This window comes from Notothenia rossii (genome assembly GCF_949606895.1).
Source record: "Notothenia rossii genome assembly, chromosome: 5".
Lineage (NCBI taxonomy): Eukaryota > Metazoa > Chordata > Actinopteri > Perciformes > Nototheniidae > Notothenia > Notothenia rossii.
The window spans coordinates 32,690,490-32,710,758 of NC_136903.1; the positions used below are offsets into that span (position 1 = coordinate 32,690,490).

At 40.7% G+C, this 20,269-nt stretch overlaps 2 protein-coding genes across 8 annotated transcripts in view; both read right to left on the reverse strand.

The window, feature by feature from the left end:
- Positions 1–20,269, reverse strand: part of ccdc73 (coiled-coil domain containing 73) — a 40,387-nt gene that overhangs the window by 14,454 nt on the left and 5,664 nt on the right. For 6 of the 7 annotated variants that reach the window (XM_079681809.1, XM_079681808.1, XM_079681807.1 and 3 more), the window contains 6 exons: positions 18,446–18,517; positions 18,219–18,290; positions 18,094–18,129; positions 17,828–17,902; positions 11,448–11,486; positions 910–1,045 (listed from right to left, as the gene is read on the reverse strand). In XM_079681809.1, the coding sequence (XP_079537935.1) occupies positions 910–1,045; positions 11,448–11,486; positions 17,828–17,902; positions 18,094–18,129; positions 18,219–18,290; positions 18,446–18,517 (430 nt within the window). The remainder of the gene's footprint in view (positions 1–909; positions 1,046–11,447; positions 11,487–17,827; positions 17,903–18,093; positions 18,130–18,218; positions 18,291–18,445; positions 18,518–20,269) is intronic. The other variant, XM_079681812.1, reaches the window with a different exon arrangement.
- LOC307039587 (uncharacterized protein) lies at positions 3,060–9,022 on the reverse strand. The gene is made up of 5 exons (XM_079681813.1): positions 8,024–9,022; positions 6,727–7,308; positions 6,494–6,637; positions 4,318–4,573; positions 3,060–4,091 (listed from the first exon to the last, which is right to left on the reverse strand). The coding sequence occupies exons 1-5, from the start codon at positions 8,726–8,728 to the stop codon at positions 3,430–3,432; spliced, it is 2,349 nt and encodes a 782-aa protein (XP_079537939.1). The 5' UTR covers positions 8,729–9,022; the 3' UTR covers positions 3,060–3,429.

The following is a 20,269-nucleotide window of genomic DNA, read 5'->3' on the forward strand; positions in this document are numbered from 1 at the left end:
AAAGTAAAACCTTTTTTTTTTTTTTTTGGGTACCATGCTGGCGCCCCCTAGCAGTGGCGCTCATATTTCAGCAGCGGCGCTGCGCCGCCACTATTTGTATATAGGGGAAAAACTGGCAAGAGATATGATTTAAGCAGCTTTGAACATGAAAAGCTTGATTTTGAGACTACAAAGTTTAAATGTAAACAATAAATAGTGATAAAGACTAAATATTCCAATCACTGGATGTCCACTCAACAAAACAACATGCTATTTGTCAAAAGGTCATATCAGAACACACAAAGCACCTGGGCTACAACAGCTCTTGGTAACTCTACTGCCAAATGTCTCATTTCACAGCAGGGTGCATATTTGTTGTCAACAGTATGAATCCATGTAGCCATATCAACAGGCTGCTAGTATTATTGTTGTGGGAATGCGTTATGGGCTAAAATAAAGCCCCATGGTAGCAACTGAGCGAAGTCTAACACTAAACATTGTAGCTGGCATGGGAGGTCTTTCCATAGCCAGTTTTCTCTGTATGGAATATCCTGGAGCAGCATTTAAAGAAACTTGACAGTGACCTCTCCTCATTACCCAGATTTGACCCAAAAATAATGTATTTGGGATGAAGTGAAAGTGGATATTTGCAGTAATTATAGAACTTCAAAAAACTCTGCACAAGCCGAGTCACTCTACTCTGTCAAATCAGCAGGGACTAACATCTCTGTGAGTTGTTTCCAGCACCTTGTTACATTTATACCCTAAAGAATCCAGGCTGTTATCGGAGCTAAATAAGGCCTCTAATAAAGTGAACACTTGGTTTTCAGGCTTTCAGCAAAGTAGAATTTGTAACCCATCATCCATCAGCATATATAGACACCTTTCTGTTTACATATCCATACCTACAATCCTACATCCTTTAATTACCATTTTGCTCCAGTTTCTCGTGGGCCTGCTTGACCACGGCACACTGCCTGGACAGAGCACTGAAACGCTTCTCCACCTCTCCCAGCTGGTTCAGGTGGCTGTCCTTTGACCGGGTCTGCAGGGCTAGTTTCACCTCCTGTGGAATAGGTATAGGTCAAACAGACCAAAAAAACAAACAAGTGCCCCCTATGTATAAAAACAAGTCCTGAGCACAGAAACAATGCGAAAAAGAAACAATCCTCAACAAGGATACATTGTGGAAATGTTTCTTATTAAAAAGGACCTGTGTGTATGATTAGGGTGGTTTAATGGTCAGAAACTGGATATTATATTCATAACTATGTTTTTATTAATGTAAAATCACGTAAAACTTAGAATACTTGTAGATTGTAATACTTGTTACAATCTACAACCTGATCACGACTGAAGCACAGAGTTTGGACCGATGGAGAGGTGCCAGTTTGTCCTAGAGCAAGAAGACCAACACCCCAAAACTGCTCCAGGGGCACAATATTATGTCTTTCCCTACGCCCCCTCTTAAAATAAAAGCATGACTTTTTTGTTGTATCAAAGAGGGATATGTGACAAGATAGGTCTGAATTGCCTTACGTGAATTTGGCTTTTGTGAAATTGCCTTGTGTTTATTGACAAAAAAAGCATATTTTTGATTCCTACAAACAGTTTTGACACTGAATGCAATGGTTTAAACATTAGGGAACAACCTTGCCACACACATCCTGGTTGGAGATTTTGTACACACTCTGTCTTTAAAGTATCAAGTAACGTCCAGCGGCTGGTTAGTTTGTCCTAAAATAAAGAATAGGAGCAGAGTAAAACCCGAGGTCGCAGAATCCACTTAGTGATCTAAAGGCTCCAGGAAGTCACCGTAAATACATCTCGCCCATCACATGGATGTATAAAGAGAACTGGACACATCGTTAGAGGCGGTCCCCGTTCATACCTTTAAAATGTGCCCAGTGGCGCATGCAGTCAAAATGCCCTGATAGGGCCCGTACACAATGCAAACTGTTTTTGTGCGATTTCCTAAAGCCCTGCCAACAATTTGGTTCACCACGGTAGCCACACGCCTGGTCCCGGCTCACTCAAATGAATGGAGAGGGAAAAATAACTCTAGATTTGGCTTTTAGTAAATTTCACAACTTGTAATGATTTAATGATGGCTGTTCAAGTTATTGTAAAGGGTAGTTGATTTAGATTTAAAAAATAAAATTAAAAAAAATTGTACTCTGATTTATATACCTCCTTTTTATAATTTCAGTCAATGGGAAACAAGTATTCTTGGTCCCAATGACATGACTGACCTGGAGTTGTAGTAATACCAATTAGCCACAATGCAAAAGTGCTTTAACTTCCTACCTTCCTGGCACATAACTCCTTGTAAGACCCAGAATTGTCATTTCCAAACCTTGTTATTTATATGAATTAAACAAACAAAAAACAACATGTAAATAAGTGATCTTTACTGGTAGGCTGATTTGCTGCTGGCTCTAGGTCTGGGAAAAGCCAATCATAAGGATAAAAAGCATTTTGAACCTTTTCATTAACGAAAGGAGTTATCCTTTAAAAAATAGGAATGCTTCATAAAGGTTGCAAAGTTTTAAGCCAGGCACAAAATCCGAGGAGGCCAAAAGCAGTTACACATTTTGTCAGATTACTATCCTCTTCTTGTCACTGTTTTTGTGACTGAGGGATTGTGGTTTAAAGGTCCCATGTCATGCTTTTCCTGTTATTACCCGTCCCCTTGTGTGTTATGTAGCTTGTTATGCATGTAAACCAGTGGTGTCAAACTCAAGGCCCGGGGGCCAAATCCGGCCCGTGACTTCATTTTCTGTGGCCCCACAAGAGCTTGCAAAGAATATTATATGTTTATTATACGGTTACATGATGATTTACAGAAGCACGTTGCCCATAAACTACATGTCACACAATGCATCTCAAATTAAACTTTTTTTTTCAGAATTTGACTTTTCTTTTTGAATCATTTTGTGACATGCGCACTGAAGAGACGTGCAATTATTTGCCCCAGACTACTGCTTTCAGACGTAGTTAATTATGAAGTTATTAACCTATCCGATAATAATCCAATGCAGAGGCAATAATGTAATATAATACATTATTGCCTATATCAGGGTATATACAGGAATCCTGAAGTCAAATTTAATACCTTTTAAGACTTTTTTTAAGACCCTTTCCATACATTTTAAGACCTCATCGCCACTTCAAGTTCTAACATTGGCGACACACTTTACCTCACATTTACTATATACAGTATTGATTGTAAGATAGCACAACTAAACCGTTTATGATAACTCCTTATCATAATTCAGATAGAACAAAGCACAAGAGAATGAATTTTGTGACCAACCCAATGCAAGGTTTATTAGAAAAATTATTTGACCAATAAACAAAACAAATGACAAAATGTTGTACTATGAAATATACATTAAACTTTGGTCAGCTTCAGCGGGGTAATGCCATGTAGGAGTTCACAAATACCCATCATGGCATGTGCCTCAATTCATTTGCTTTGCTGTCCCACTCTTTTTCGGTTTGTTCCAGCTCAATGCATTTCTCTTTGTGCCTCCTCCTGAGGGTGTTGGACTTTGTTAGCAGTTGAGCCATTAAAGATCCAGCTTTTCCCTCAGCCTGCTCAGCAAGTTGATCAGCATCTTTCTGAAGGACGCCGCACACTTCTTTTAGGATCTTCCTTTTCTTTTTGAGCTGTTGTAGCTCATCTTCAACTGCTCTTCTCTTGAGGCTCTGTGTGGCACTCTGTCTCTTCTTCTGTTGTTGATCCAGGTAAATCCTGTACCTTGATCTTGCGAAGGCTGCAGAAGCCAGGAGCTCCTTAGTGAGTGGCACCTTTAGAACGCCCCCACAGACACTAACCTGGTCGCAGATCAACCTTTGTGCCTCCAGGGATTCTTCAAGGAGGTTGACAGTTTCAACCTCCTTGTTGACAGAGAACCCCCTTTCAACCGTGGCTTGACCATGGGACAGAAGTAGAAGGCTCTGGCAGAATCTCCGCAGCTCAGGGTATGTGCTGAGAGCTTTGTGCAGGAAAACATCGAGCCGCTGCTCAAATGGCTGGAAGGAGAGGAAGCATTCACCTCTACCCTCAACAGACAGAAATCTTTGAAATTGCTGGACGATCACATCACCTACAACATTGACAGAGAAAGGGAAAGAAGTAATTATTCATATGTCATTATATTTCATTCCACATTCATCTGCTTCATCCGTTGTTTGAGAGATACATAGCTCGCAGCATCTGTACACATAAAAAGCACAGTGTATTGTAGATTTCCTAAAACAAATTTAAACAAGAATGCGTAATAATTAAATCCACACAAGCTTCTATTGTCCCTAAACAATACTTGTTCCTACCAGCTGAAACTCCTCCTGCCAACTGCTTGTCCTCCAGGAATCTTTGGACTACACTCTTCATCTTGCTGATGCACCACTCTGGATCCCTGCTCATGTTTGTGGGATCCAAACATGCAATGTTCCTGACGACTGGAAATTTGAGGGGGCTTTTCTCCTGCACTTTCTTGACCATTGCAGCCAGGCCCTTCATGCACTCTTTCCTGAACGTGAGCACAGAAAGCTCACCTACTCTGCCTCCTGGTTTGCTCTGAAGTGCCTGACAAATAATACATAGACTGTAAATTGTGCAGAAAGGATGATTTACAAAATAAAGTTTATATCAACCTCTCATTGAAATGACAAAATGAGTTTCAATATACATTTATTTGAAACTACACAATATGTAATGCAAGTTCATTTAATTTTTTAACAAATGTCCCTTCATTAGCATAATAAAATGGTAAAAAGGTCAATTTATCATATTAAACTGGCTGGATCAGTGTACAGGTAGAGCAAAGACATAGTAGGCCCATAACTGTATAGATCTATACATACAGGACTGTCTCAGAAAATTAGAATATTGTGATAAAGTTCTTTATTTTCTGTAATGCAATTAAAAAAACAAAAATGTCATACATTCTGGATTCATTACAAATCAACTGAAATATTGCAAGCCTTTTATTATTTTAATATTGCTGATTATGGCATACAGCTTAAGAAAACTCAAATATCCTATCTCTAAATATTAGAATATCATGAAAAAGTATATTAGTAGGGTGTTCAACGAATCACTTGAATCGTCTAATTAACTCGAAACACCTGCAAGGGTTTCCTGAGCCTTGAAAAACACTCAGCTTGGTTCAGTAAACTAAATCACAAGTATGGGGAAGACTGCTGATCTGACTGCTGTCCAGAGGACCGTCATTGACACCCTCCATCAGGAGGGTAAGACACAAAAAGAAATTTCTCAAAGAGCAAGCTGTTCACAGAGTGCAGTTTCAAAGCACATCCACAAAAAGTCTTTTGGAAGGGGGAAATGTGGCAGGAAACGCTGCACAACCAAGAGAGATGACCGCAGCCTTAACAGCATTGTGAAGAAGAGTCGCTTCCAGAATTTGGGGGAGCTTCAAAGACAGTGGACTGAAGCTGGAGTCCAGGTATCAAAAGTCACTGTTCACAGACGTGTCCGGGAAATGGGCTACAATAGCTGTATTCCCATGGTCAAGCCACTTCTGAACTCAAGACAACGGAAGAGGCGTCTGACTTGGGCTAAGGAAAAGAAGCACTGGACAGTTGCACAGTGGTCCAAAGTCCTCTTTTCAGACGAAAGCAAGCTTTGTATTTCATTTGGAAGTCAAGGCGCCAGAGTCTGGAGAAAGGCTGGAGAGGAGCAAAATCCAAGTTGCTTGAAATCCAGTGTGAAGTTCCCACAGTCAGCGATGGTTTGGGGAGCCATGTCAGCTGCTGGTGTTGGTCCACTGTGTTTCATCAAGCCCAGAGTAAATGCAGCTGTGTACCAAGAGATTTTAGAGCACTACATGCTTCCGTCTGCTGAAAAGCTCTATGGAGATGAGGAATTCATTTTCCAGCATGATCTGGCACCTGCCCACAGTGCCAAAACCACCAGTAACTGGTGTACTGACCATGGCATTACTGTCCTCGATTGGCCTGCAAATTCCCCTGACCTGAACCCCATAGAGAATATGTGGGGTATTGTGAAGAAGAAGCTGAAAGACACCAGACCCAACAATGCTAATGAGCTAAAGGCCGCTATTGAAGCATCCTGGGCATCCATAACACCTCAGCAATGCCACAGGCTGATTGCCTCCATGCCACGCCGCATTGATGCAGTAATCCGTGCAAAAGGATTCCCAACCAAGTACTGAGTGCATTAATGGACATTTTCAAATGTTTGATTGTGTTTTGCTGTTATAAATCTTTTTTTTTTACTTGGTTTGAGGAACTATTCTAATTTTTTGAGATAGGATTTTTGAGTTTTCTTAAGCTGTATGCCATAATCAGCAATATTAAAATAATAAAAGGCTTGCAATATTTCAGTTGATTTGTAATGAATCCAGAATGTATGACATTTGTTTTTTTTAATTGCATTACAGAAAATAAAGAACTTTATCACAATATTCTAATTTTCTGAGACAGTCCTGTATACAGTACGTCTCTGAAAATATATCAAAATTACCTTGATGACAGATTCAGCACCAAGGCCTATGTCAGCATTCATCGGGGAGACCCAGTTCTTCTCATCAGCTGCATCGACTTTGGTGAGCTTCAGGGGGGTGATGTCCTCTAGGAGTTCACTCTTCACAAACCGTCTCAGTAGACTCTACCATATTATAAAGAAATAACAAGAAATCAATGACAGAACCATTCGTGTGGATTAATCAAATTCAGTTTAATTACTGTTATTATTACCTTCAGTAACTCAGCCAAGTCTTTAGCTAAGAAGGGCATCACTGGCTCATCAGTTTGACATTTTAACAGGAAGGGGCTGAAGGTCCTGGATATCGCAAAGAAGAACTGCAGCTTGGCTATGATGAGTGGATCCCCTTGTGCTGCCGCAATGGTGTCATAAGAGGCTGTGGCAGGGTTTGGGATCTTCTTGTTTTTGACACCATCCACGTACTTCTGTAGCATCGGCCAAATTTCAACCGCTCTCTCTGCCACACGGACATTTTCAACCCATCTGTGGCCGCAGAATGGTAGTGGGAAGCAGGAGGACCCTGTCAGACTGGTGAAGTCCTCTCTCCTCGCAGGAACGTTGTGGAAGAGGTAGTGCATTGCTCTCAGGAGCCTTTCAAGCTGCCACATCGTAAAACCGGCCTTTACTGCGTTGTGGAGAGTGTGAAGGCCACAGCTTCCAACAAGGACAAGCTGAGCACCTCCATAGAGCTCTGCGTGCTCTTTCTGTAGAAGATTCACCAATTTGAAGTTGACGTTGGGTCCATCCATGCTGACAGACATAAGCTGCCTCATCTTCAGTTGTGCACCACATTCCTGTGAATTAACAGTAATAAATTAATGACAACAATCCTTGAAAGTGTATTCTTGAAATACAGGGTCATTCAGATGCACGGTAAGGTGCAACTATAGGTTTGTCACTCATAACATTTAAATTAGTCATTTATTTGGTGTTCAAATGTCATGAAGCAAGATTGCAATATTAACTTACATTTTATAATTGAAACACATTACTGGTGGTATCTCCGTTCTCTCCTCCCACTGTGAATCGCGAGAAAGTTTCAGGGCGACAGAGACACAGAGCGTTCCCGTAACCATAGTAACTCACTCTCACCAGAGGGAGAGACGCTGTGCTGCTGCTGACCAGAGCCGTATAATATAATCTATCTATTCTATCTATACGGCACTGCTGCTGACTGAGATTACTCTGAGCAGCATGCTAAATTACCATATAATAGATCTTTATGTATATTTTTCGCATTTCCCCCGGTAATAACTTTTGTCGTAAAAATGTGTTTCTAGTCGCATCTTAAATAATACTCGCTAATTGCCTAAGAGCGTCTGAAAAGATGCCAAATCTTCCAAAAATAGCCATGTGTGCAACAAAAGATTCAGTCGTTTACAAAGCACATAACTCATATTCATAATATATGTTTTGAAAATAAAAAAAGACCTGGGATTGAAGAAAAAAAGACCCGTGGCTCAGGCAGGCCCTAAACATGAAATGCAAGTAGACTAGAGATACACTTACTTTAATGTGATGCAGCAAGTCCTCGGCTCTTCCGTGTCCCAAAAATTGCGACCCAAGATACCTGGCCCTTACACAGCCATCATCCCAATAACGAATGTGGACGTCCATCTGTTTTTTCTTGGTGGCTTGATTAAGGCTCTCGTCAAACATCAGCACAAACGGCCCAGCCTTGTTGATGCTATTAACGAGCTGTTCTTTAAAGTAAGGGGCCAAGCCGAATCGGACTATGTACCCTGTTTTGTCTTTTCCACAGGCGAACTTCTTGGCTATTTCCGAATCTGGGAACATAGCTCGGAAAAGATCGGAAATCCCTTCATTGGAATTGATGGATTGGTGTTTAATTACGGTGTTGAAGCACCACAGAACCTCTGCCTGCAGCGTTGGAGTGGCGCCCAGCATCACTCGGAGGTCAGCAGTAGCGCTAGATGAAGTGGCGGAGGCTGTAGTAGCTTCAGCGATAGTGGGTGGGGGCGGTGATGTTACGCAGAAATGCGCGATTGAGACCTGCTGTCTGCGTCCCACAGCGGCTTTGTGGCTAGCACTTAGCATGTGGGACCGGACAGCTTTGATCCCCATCGAGGCAACACTAATCGCCTTCCGACACATGCAGCAGTAGGCCTCACGGTTATTCCCAGACACGGGCCTCAGCCATGGTTCGAACTCCGTATCCTCCAACCATTTGGATGAAAACTTGCATTTCCCCATGTTGTAACTGGCGTAAACTGACCTTCGCGCGCTATCAAGCAGCAGTCATCAGTGAGCGTGCAATGTCCTGTTCAGATGACGTAAAATCCAACGGGATGAAAAAAAAAAATAACTACACAGAATCACACTATACACCTACGCAATGATTAAATTCAGGCAAACTTTAGAATATAATTTATATACTTATTGCAAACAAGCTACAAAATTTAATACCTTGGAAAATGCAATTTAATACTTTTTAAAAGCCTTATTTTTCGCTAAATTGATTTATCACCTTTTAATACTTTTTAAGACCCCGCGGACACCCTGCTATATATATTTATATATGTATTTTTATATAGTCTTAAAGTTACAACCGGCCCTTTGAGCGCAGCCATATTGCTGATGATTGCTTGACACTCCTGATGTAAATGGTCTGCAAAGTCACAGACCCTCAAAGTACACCCTGTAGGGCAGGGGTGGGGAACCTTTTTCCTCTCAAGGGCCATTTCAATTTTTTCAACATCCTCCAAGGGCCGTACAAATTATTGACCTCTGCTTAAAAATACTAAAATCACAGCCCATTAATTTGCAAAGAAAAAGCAACCTCTTAATCCAGATATTTTACCATGACTCGCGCATGCATTCACGTGCACGGTTGTGGCATTACCACCAAAACAGAAATATATGGACACAAGATGTGTGCAAATGTATTTAGTTTCATGTGGACATGATTTAAGTGGTGAGGGGACCTAACCTCCTCTAGGGGGGGTCCATCCTCCCCCGGGAATATTTTTTTTTAAATGTTGAAGTTAAAAGCATCAATCTGGTGCACTTTGAGAGCAACATTAAGAGATCTATGGATACATCTCTCAACACCCATATGAAACAGAACTGAAAACAGATTTTCTTTTTCTTTATGGATATTTTACAAATCACTCCCCCTTTAAATTGTATTCTTGTTTATTAATAACAACTTATGTTTACTGTCATATAGTATTTTATACCTGTTTACTTTATTCTCTTATTTTTCTATAACTATAATGATCATATAAAGATGTGCCTTTATCTCACTGGTTGTAGAAAAAGCTTCTTAGATTTGTTAGCATAGCTAGCTAACCAGATGCTAATAACAACAACGTTATTGACTGTATGATCAGTATGACAGATGAACAGATTGCCACTGGGCTTTCAACTATAGACACAGCCACGCACAAACTGTGGCATGTGTACGGCTCCTTATGCGAGCACAAACTGCAATTTGTGAAGTGCCGGAGCTGCGTTCTGGTGCTCTCCTTCTGAACTGCACCCCTGTCAGACGAGACATATACCCCATATACCACGTGATGACACGTTATCGTGTTATGTACCCTGTAGGACCCTGACCTTGGCCAGGAAAACAGGCACTTGCTTGTTTATTTTATTTTGCGGTCTAGATTTCTTAAATTTTTTTCTTTTTTGCGTGTGTTTATAAATTACATCGAGGGCCGTACCAAATGGTCTCGTGGGCCGTATACGGCCCGGAGGCCGGTGGTTCCCCACCCCTGCTGTAGGGAGTAAAACTCTAACACAGAAAAGACCTGTCTATGCTGCCCCAAAATGCCTCGTTGGAGATTTTTCTTTTCCCATTTTTTTCTTCCGGGAACCAAGTGACTTAACGACGACCCAATGGACCAATCCACGGAGCCATTACGTTACGTCCGCGGATTCCTCACACACACACACTCAATCTTTTCTCAGCCGCAGCTCCGCGGATTTCTCAGATTTCTCACTGTGAATCTGTGTGTGAGCACACACAGACTCACAGCCAGGCTGCGGGTGTGTGAGCTCGGGCCTGGTTTTGCTGTGTCTCGCTGTCTCGCCGACCCCACGCAGCAAACCGGAAACCACACCAGTAAGCCAGCTCACACTGTCCGCTCCTCGCAGCAGCGAGCCTCGCAACGTCCCGCCAACACGGCACCCAAACCCCACGCAGCATTCTCATCTGTTTGTCATTTCCTGGTTGCTAAAAAACGCCATTATAACACATAACCACTGATGTTCCGCTGCAATGATGGTGGACTCCTCAGAACAGAGTGGGCGAGCTGAACAATCAAAGCACAGTGGGCTCGTAGGGAGGGGGGGGCAGGAGCTCCAACAAGCCGTTTAGGACAGAGTGAATACACATACTATACAGAGATGCTTTATGAGAAACCAATGTGAGTTTGGAAAATTGCACAATTTAAATCTATTCTAGTAGACCTCAACAATGGAATTATGATCAGTAGAAATGGCCATGTCATGGGAACTTTAACAGAGCTATTGCACGTCTCTTTCTGTGGGATGACCTCAGCACATGCCTCAGAGCGCCTTATCGCTCCTCACACTGCCGTTATAGTTTGATTGTGTGTATCAAGCTGAGCGGATTCTTTTCTTCACTTTCCTTTCCCCCCTCACTCCCTTCACTCTCATTCTTGCCCCCTCCTCTACACCGGCTCACTTCGCCTCCCTCTCACTCCGCCGTTATATGAAGAAGGTTAAACCGAGCGAGGCCCAGATATAAAACATTTTAATAGAGATATCTTCTGTGCTGTGCTGGCAGTTCAAAGTGTCACACACTCCCTATCCGTTACTCCTGATGAGCTCTTCCCCTCAGAACTCATCCCTCCTTAGCACCGTTCCCTCATCCTCCTCTTTCATATTTCTCACTCCCACCCCTCCTCTATCAACAATTTGTATAAGTAACAAAAAAAGTACTTACCAGTTCACTGGATTTCTTCTCCAAGTTGTACTTCAGTAACTGCGAAAGAGAAGAAGAAAATCAAGATGAAGGATTTCATCTCAGATGAGCCGAGCATCGTGGCTTACTCTGAGTGAATTTGAGGTAGTTTAACCCAGAGTTTTTCAGCCTTTTGAGCCGTGGTAAAAAAAAGTCAAAAAAAAAAATCCTGCAGCACACAAATAACTGAAAAAGTTACTATATGACACATTGAAGCCTAATTAGTCTTTTTTATGTCTTGTAACTGCACTGTTGAGGAACCTGCGATCTAAGTTTTTCAAACATTTTATAATTACAATATAGTTGTGTTTATGTTATGACAATAAACCTTTGAATCTTGAATCTAAAACATGAAGACAATTTAATGACAAGTCTCTCAATTTGGTTACGAGTTCAGCTCCTAAGTAGCTAGCTTTGAGAACTTTCGCTTGTTTTATGTCATAAAAGTTTGGGAGTTTGTTTACGCAGGCAAACAAAATAGCCCATGTTCTTGTTTTGAAGTGAAGGGTTTTTAGTCTGGAGATGACGTATCAGCTTGCTTGGGACCATGGTACTGTTGGATTTTATTTGCATCAACTAAATAATATTGTTTTGGACCGATTAAGTGAAATTGGACAATTTCCAAGGGCACAGCTGACGATCTCTCACAGCAAAGTGGTTGAAAATCACTGGGTTAACCTGGTCAGAATCCAAAAATCTTCAGCTACAAGATATTCTGCTCATTGATCCAACAATCTCACATTTGTGTAAACATTCAATCAAGGTTCCACAAATGTATTAAACTGTATGAGATTGGTTTGTCAGCTGCTGAATCCAAGGTCAATAAAGAATTAGAAATTCAGGTTTTAAGAATCGACAATAGGAACTAAAGGGTTTATGGGGCGGGGGGGTAAAATATCTACAAAATGCAGTTTGAAAAAAACTAACCTTGTGATTGTTTTATTTAATATTAATATACTGTGTATGGAACAGGTATTAATTGTACACAACAATTGCATGTTTTAACTTTTGATGAATGTATTTATCCTATTTTTATGTATAATTACCAATCGCAGACCAACCAAAGCTTTGATGCAAGACTGAAAATCATCACATCTCTACATTAGAGAATCTGGAATCAGAGAATATTTGGCAGTTATGTAACTAAGACAAAAAGTTAAGAATTCACTTGGGGAGAACTATCTCCCCAATAGCCTTATTGGGGAGATAGAGGAGATGATACTAAAAAGGGACCGCAGGTTGAATCTGCGTTCGCCACGAAAGGGACATGGGCTGCAGACTAACACAGAGCTACACGGCGATTCAACAGGACTAGAAAATATTGTCTCAAAGGAAATTGTAACCTTTAAATAAGGTGCTGTTATCAGATGTTCGGGAGCATTTAAACAACCAAGATTATATAAACCAGCATCAGTGGGGTTCATGTTCTCACCTTTGAAGTGGATTCATGGGAAGGAGTAAATTAAAATGAAGATTATTTTATTCATTAAAAAAAAAAAATGAATTGAAAAAAATTCCTTCATAATATGCATATGCAGCCAGTGATGTAGGGGGGCAATTTCGGTTTTGCAAATGGTTTACAAGGGGTTAGTTCGAGAAGAAAAATCCCAGTAAATGACCAAATGGTAACCTTCAATGTGTACTCTTAATTATTAATAAAAGCTGAACTATGAAAAATATTTCAGTTTTATTTCAAGAATCTAGGGGAAAATTGGGTTTTGTGACCGTTAGTCAATTTTTGAATAATATAAAATATGAAAAACATTTATGCATAGAAACATAGTGTAAAGTATGAATGTGCAATAAAAAGATAAAACTAAATACAATAAAGATATATGTGACCCATAACTACAGTACATACTATGGATGTTCACAAGCCATCTGATTTATTGAGATTAATTTACACTGTTATGATGAATTATTTAGATTTAATTAAGGATTAATTGAACCATGATATTCAAATGGAGCTCACAATTGTAATTTAGCAATCATCAAGGTATGGCAATTAAATCACTTCAATCCCGACCGCCGCTGATGTGTGTTAAATTAAAGGAGTCCACCAGACCGTGTCACAGGAATGAACACCGGTCCCCGCTTTATCCCAACACCACTCTCAGTGTCTCCCAGATAGAATATCAAAAATAGTCTATTGTCTCTGTGAGGCGGCCGGGCTGTTAAAGTGCAGCGGAGCGAGGGGGGGGCTGTAGATCACCTCTGGGTGTCAGGCCTGAAGACCAACCCTCTGGGAGCTAGACTGAGTGAGGCGTGCTCTAAAACCCATTAACTCGGTTTAGGCTTTCTTTATGTACTTATGTCTTTGAACAGTTTACATTTAAATCAGTTATTTTCAGATTTTAGGGTAAAGAACAACAAATAAAACCTTAAAGAGCATCTTGCAGGTTGTTTTTTTTTCTACATTTATGCTTAAAGGTCCCATGTCATGGCCATTTCCACTGATCATAATTCCATTGTTGAGCTATACTAAAATAGAAAAATACTGTGCAATTTTCCAAACTCACATTGGTTTCGCATACAGCATCTCTGTAAAGTATGTGTATTCAGCAGTATTCACTTTCTCCACTAAACGGCTCGCTGCAGCTCCTCCCCCCCCCTCCGTGATTTCCTTGTTTAGCGATACACAGCCAAACTCAACCTGAACACACACAAAGTCACAGCCGAAATAAAAACAATAAGTGTGGCTTGATATTGAGTAAGAAAAAGGTTTATAGGTTGATAAACGCTGTGAGAATGGGTCTGCAGAGAGAATTTCGCGCGATCCCAACTGTCTGTTATCAGCCTGCAGCCAGGGAGAAGAAATCAGCAGGGCTGCATACACTGAGTGTGTGTGTGACGTGGATTGGTCAATTTGGACCAATCAGCGGGGGCTTAACGTAACGGCTCCGCGGACGTAACGTAACGGCTCCACGGAGTGGCCCATTTAGTTCCGGGTACGTGCTTTCGTAAGCACGTACCCGGAAGAATCAAATGGATGATGACGTCATGATGACGTTACACCAACGAGGCGTTTTGGGGAGGTATTTTCAGTTTTAGAGTTGTACTCGCTACAGGGTGTACTTTGAGGGTTTTGACTCTGCGCACCGTTTAAATGCAGAAAAACCTTCATAACACACAAGGGGACGGTTAATAACTGGAAAAGCATGACATGTGAGCTTTAAACTTGCTTGAAAATTACAATTAAAAAAGTGAATGTAGGATTTGATATGTTTAACGAGACATAAGGGCAGGAATTCAGAAGGAAAGGAGCAATTTTGAGCTCTGCTCTTAAAAACTGCTTTTTTTTAAGGTCATACGTCAAACGCGTCATATTACATCACAAAGGGTAAACATCTCCGCTCTCTGACCGCGGGTATAGTTAGTAGTTGCGTTGAGTTGAGCGGTTGTGTTTTAGTGAGCTCGTATTTTTCGGTAGTTTTACATTGTATTTCACCATTTGTAATCATGGTGCAGTATTGTGTTTGTGCAGGTTGCAGTCCACAGTTTCCCTCACAGGAAAAGGACCGGTGCTAGCGTTCGTTCATTGGGTGCGTTGTGCATCCACCTCCCTGCAGCACATACTCTCCACAGCTTTATCAGGAAACCGGATTACATCTCTCTCCCCCCCCCCCTTCGCTGCTCTCTCTCTCTCTCTCCCCTACGGTACACGGCACCGTAAGACGTAGTGTGGAGTTGCATTTGGTAACGCTGTGGTGGCTGTACTGCTCCAGCCGTCTCCTTTGTGTTTGTTTGTTTCCCCCTGTCTGTGTTATTTGTTTGTGCGTGGTGGCTCTCACTCCTGGCTCCCGGCTCAACCTCCACTCACCTGCTGCAATCAGCTGTGCACCCTCCCCGACTACACACCTGCTTTCCATCAAGCCATTTACAACGGCATATCAACGGAGGCTCCACAACCTTTCTCCGCCAGATCGTCAAGTATCAGCCGTATCTCGCGGCTCCCCTCCGGTACACAGCACAGTAAGACGTAGTGTGGAGTTTCATTAGGTAACGCGAGATACGGCTGATACTTGCGCATTAGTTTCTGTTATGGATCAGTATCAACAGTCCTGCCAGTAACGTTACTATATTATCAATGCTACTTTAGTTATAGCCTGATATATGATAGCTAACTTCACAATGTTGTGATGTGACGTTAGCTAACACAGGTCACGTGCCGAGGCTTTTTTATGCGGAAGTGAACATTTCTTACAAAAACGACGCCAGATGTCGCTGTAGTGTATATTTCTGTATATTTTTTAGAAAATCTAGTGTATTCATCATTTTCCTACACATTTATTCACAGGTGTCTTTAACCTGGAAGTTGCTCTTTAAAGGTGGGGTAGGTAAGTTTGAGAAACCGGCTCGAGATACACTTTTTGTTGTATTCCATGGAATGCTCTTACCATCCCGATAGCAATGAATATCTTAAGTACTTTGACAAAAAAATCCATCAAAAAATGTCATCTGTGGAAGCCGTAGTACTGTAAAAAGCACGACCAATCATCTGAGCCGGCCCGGCTAAAATGATTGGATGGCCTGTCAGCCTTCCACCTTTGCACAAACTTATCTCGTGCCGTCATTGGTCATGTGCTCGTTCGTGTGTGTTGGAGGAGGGGCTCTGTAAGGAAGTGGCAGATTTGTTCCGGTTGTGTATTTTCAAATTCTAGCGCACTCGAGCTGGTTTCTCCGAAATTACCTACCTCACCTTTAAAGTGAGATTGCTTTGTCAACATGCTCTATAGTATGTATATACTGTGTGGGGAGTATTTATTATTTATATACGGATATTGTAAGCTTTTAACTATTGATTCCTATATTTAAAGTGGACCTATCATGCTATATTTGAAACATATATTGTAGGGCCATACCTATATAAAACATGTGGGAAGTTTTTTTTTCAAAATACCAAACAGATCACCCATTGTAGCCATGCCTCATGCTGCTCAAACCCCTCTTTTGAAGCCCTGTTAGAGAAATGCAGATTTGGGGTCCTTAGCTTGAAATAAATAAATAAGAGGAGGCGGAGCTAATGCCTGATCAGAATTCTACTGGAGATAAAGTTAAATTCGGTTGTGATAAAACGCCATCCTGTTTAAACCAGGTCAAGGATTATTTCTGAAATAGTATGCTGAAATGCTTTTTCTCTTGCAGGTTTATCACAAGGTGAGTTCTTTTTTTTTTATTTCCTGCTTTTTAAAAACACATGTGCTCTCTAGGACAGGTTAGCTCTGAGTGTTACCGAGGCTTGCTAATGTAAACAAAGATGTCCAAAACACTTAGCAACTTTAGCAACTTTCTGTGGGTCTGCTGCGAATTGACGTCAGTTCGGATGGAATCTGTATCCGCTCGTTGTACAGCCGTTTTTTTAAAAGATTTGGGTACGGAGGAAAAGAGAGGGTTTTATTTTCTGACGCTGCATGAGTTCCCTGACGCAACGGGGACACATATTTATGTATAAAAGACATCACAAAGTGCATTTTGCATGATGGGTCCCCTTTAAATAATTGTTGTTATTTAATTAACTATTATGTCTGTTGATAATTGAACAATTACCAGTCTCCAACCAACCAAGGCATTAATGCAAAACTGAAAATCATTACATCTTTACATTAGAGATGCTGGAACCAGAAAACATTTGGCAGTTTTCTTTTTAGTTACTTATTATTCTTTGGGCCAGATTGGCCTTATTGGGAAAAAAGAGGGGGTGACATTAGAAGGGAACACAGGCAGGGTTCTAACCTGGGGTCATAAGAAATAGAAAATGAGCATAGATAAGACAGAGGCCCAATTCCAAACTAGCCCCAACACGCTCCGTCTGTAGTCTCACTCTCAGCTGAATGAGGCTCCTTCTTAAAAGGTGGAGGGTGTAAATAGAGCGGCAAGATTTGAGACGGAGGACCCTTTCAACAGGACCTGTCTTAACTTTCCATAACAATAGTTTAGAGTCAGCATCTCTTTAATCTTAATGTCCATGAGCTGCTTGGTTTTTGCAACATCTTTCGATAAAAATATAAAAAATGTTCAGTCAAATTAACAATTGTTTAACTAGACACTGGTATGATCTAAGTACAAAAACAAATAAATACAATGTAACCTTGAAGTTGTTCACAACTCGAAGAAAAAATAAAATGTATTTCGCAGTTTGCTATATGTTTGCACAGAACTATATACACATTAGTTCCATGGACAGCTGGTTAATCAGGACTGATGCAGACTCCGGGTGAAAGTTAATAAACTCTAATCCACACTACCAGGTTTTGAGCGGCCCCTAATGTGCTGGACTCTCCATGAGAACACGCAAGCAGAGTGGAAGTGAGTAGGGATTTGGGCCTGAGACAAGAGGCAGTGTATGTTTCACATCCCATTACCTGTAGCGTCTTCAGCTCGTCCTTCAGGTTGTTAATCTCCTTGTCTTTTATCTCAGCACTGACCTGGTATTTTCCCTGAAATGTTATATTATTATCGTCAGTGTCAAAAAACAATAAATACCCAAGCACAGCACTAGAGAATCTACCCCACGGGCCAAGAAGAGATGTGCAGCTGAGATGAGTGGATTTACTACTCCACTGAAAACATGAACTAAATCAAACGCTCTGAATATCTCATTGACGTTTTGGGAATAAGATCTTCATACCTTCTCCTCCACTGTGTTTCTGATTTTGGCCTGAAGCTTGAGGACATAAAAGAAGGAATTGTTCAGGAAGTACTGTTAACAATCTTTGTAGATATAAAAGCTGTAAACAAATAGTGGAATCATACCTTTTTCTTCACATTGAGGAATGACTCAGTGTGTTCGTTGGCCACTGTTTCAATCTGATGTTGTAGGGATTCCTGTCATACAGGAAAAGACAAAACCAATCAAAGTAATTGATGATGAACAAAGTTTAAATTCTGGATAAATTGTACGATAGGAGCCGGATCTTTTGTGAATGTCCACCTATGTAAGTTTTGAATTGCAGATATTAGAGTTGTAAAACCAGCTTTACCTTCTCCCACTCCAGCTCTTGCTTCTCCAGCACCAGTTTGCTGATCTGATCCTCGAAGCGAGTCTCTGCATCCTGAACAATGGGAAGGCATCATTACTAAGAAAATGTAATCATGTGATTAATCTAAAGTTTCACAATACTATTATTTACTAGTATTTAGGGGGAAATAAATCGAAAACACATATGGTGTTGTAAAAGAGAAATGCATGCCAAACTGGTAAGAGAAACAAGGGTTTTTCCATTATTAATACATCTCAGGTTAGTTGTTTTTGTCTATTGACAAATCGATTCCGCCCGATGCCAGTAGTATTAAAACTGTCGTCAAGTGCTGCTCTCAATGTTGAAAGCCGCTGACATTTTGTTGCGCAACTAATCAGATAAGAGCTGTATGAAGCGATGCAAGCTAGCAGGGAATGCAACCACAGAAACAAAACTACCTAGATGTTTTTACTGCAAAGCTCTGCGCCCAACCTCTAGGTGAGCAATTAAGAAATCGTGTAACAAATGCAGCTTGAGAATGACGTCTGTTCCTACTGTATAGCGGTGACCGTGTCTCTTCCACTTCTGTGGAGCATGGTTCGTCAAAATGCCTTTGCTCCGTCTTCACCACACGTAAAGCGCACCAGTGCAGTTGTCATAGATTTGGTATGCCATTACATCAAGGTAGTGATGGCTGCTTACCGTCTTGTGATTCATGGCAAAAATGTGCGCAGGAATTATGGGACGAAGTTGGGGTTACACTTAGTCATGTGATTAATTTGTATTCATTTTTTTTAACACATTAGGGGTACCAGATGAATTGCAACCGCTAACGTGTTTATTTTTGAAAGCTCTAGTCACATAACAGCTTAATAATCCTAGGAGCAATCACGCATAATCATTTTTATAAAGGATTCATTCACAACCAGTCACACAGACAACCTGGAGACACCTGCCAAAGGAAATAAGACGTTAAATGTATTTGTATACTGTGTATACTTACGTATACCATTTAGTCATTTTATTAATCGCTGCCAACTTCAACACTCTGTATAATATGACTTTACACACAAATAATGTTTTCACTTCCTGTTACCCGATTACTCTTATATATTTTCTTACTTTATAAAATGCTGTTACTTAGTTTTGTTTCCATCGATGTGTACTTATTTGATGTGTTTACCTCTTTATTTAATATGATAGTCTACTTATGCAATTTGCCTTTTGATCTGCACAATCCCCTTTGTTGTGAGATTATAAATTGTACCCACTGTTGAACAAATATAAGATTTGTCATTTAAAATGTAGATGGTAAAAAATACCTTCTAAGCAGGCATGGTACAGACTGAAATCGGATAACTCTGGAGTTGAGCCAGAACTGCAAACTGCATTAAGTTCCCCTGAATCATTCCTCCGTATCTTTTATTGAAGCACATGGTGAAAAAGGAACATTAGAGGGGAGGCGATATTTGTGGAAAGCCATCCCTATCCTCCCTCTTCTCTGGGAGAAGGCAGGTAAAAGTCAATTGCTCTCTATATCCACAGGACTGTTTTATGTGCATGTGGGAGCTGGTTACTTCGCTGAGTTTATTTTATAAGTTCCAATTAAACTATGCTACCAGCACTTTTAAAAAAAAAGGAGTGCACAGGAATTAAAGCTGTTATTTTTCCATTGAGGAATCCTCACTGTGTCTATACGTGTTGAAAAAAACACGAGAAAGCGTTATTAAGCAGAGCTCAATCTAAATAGGCAACTGCAGATCAACTAAGAGCACTTATGATTTATATTTAGCTAAAAAGTTACTTATAATATTTGATTTAACTAATTATTTGAAAATGCATGAT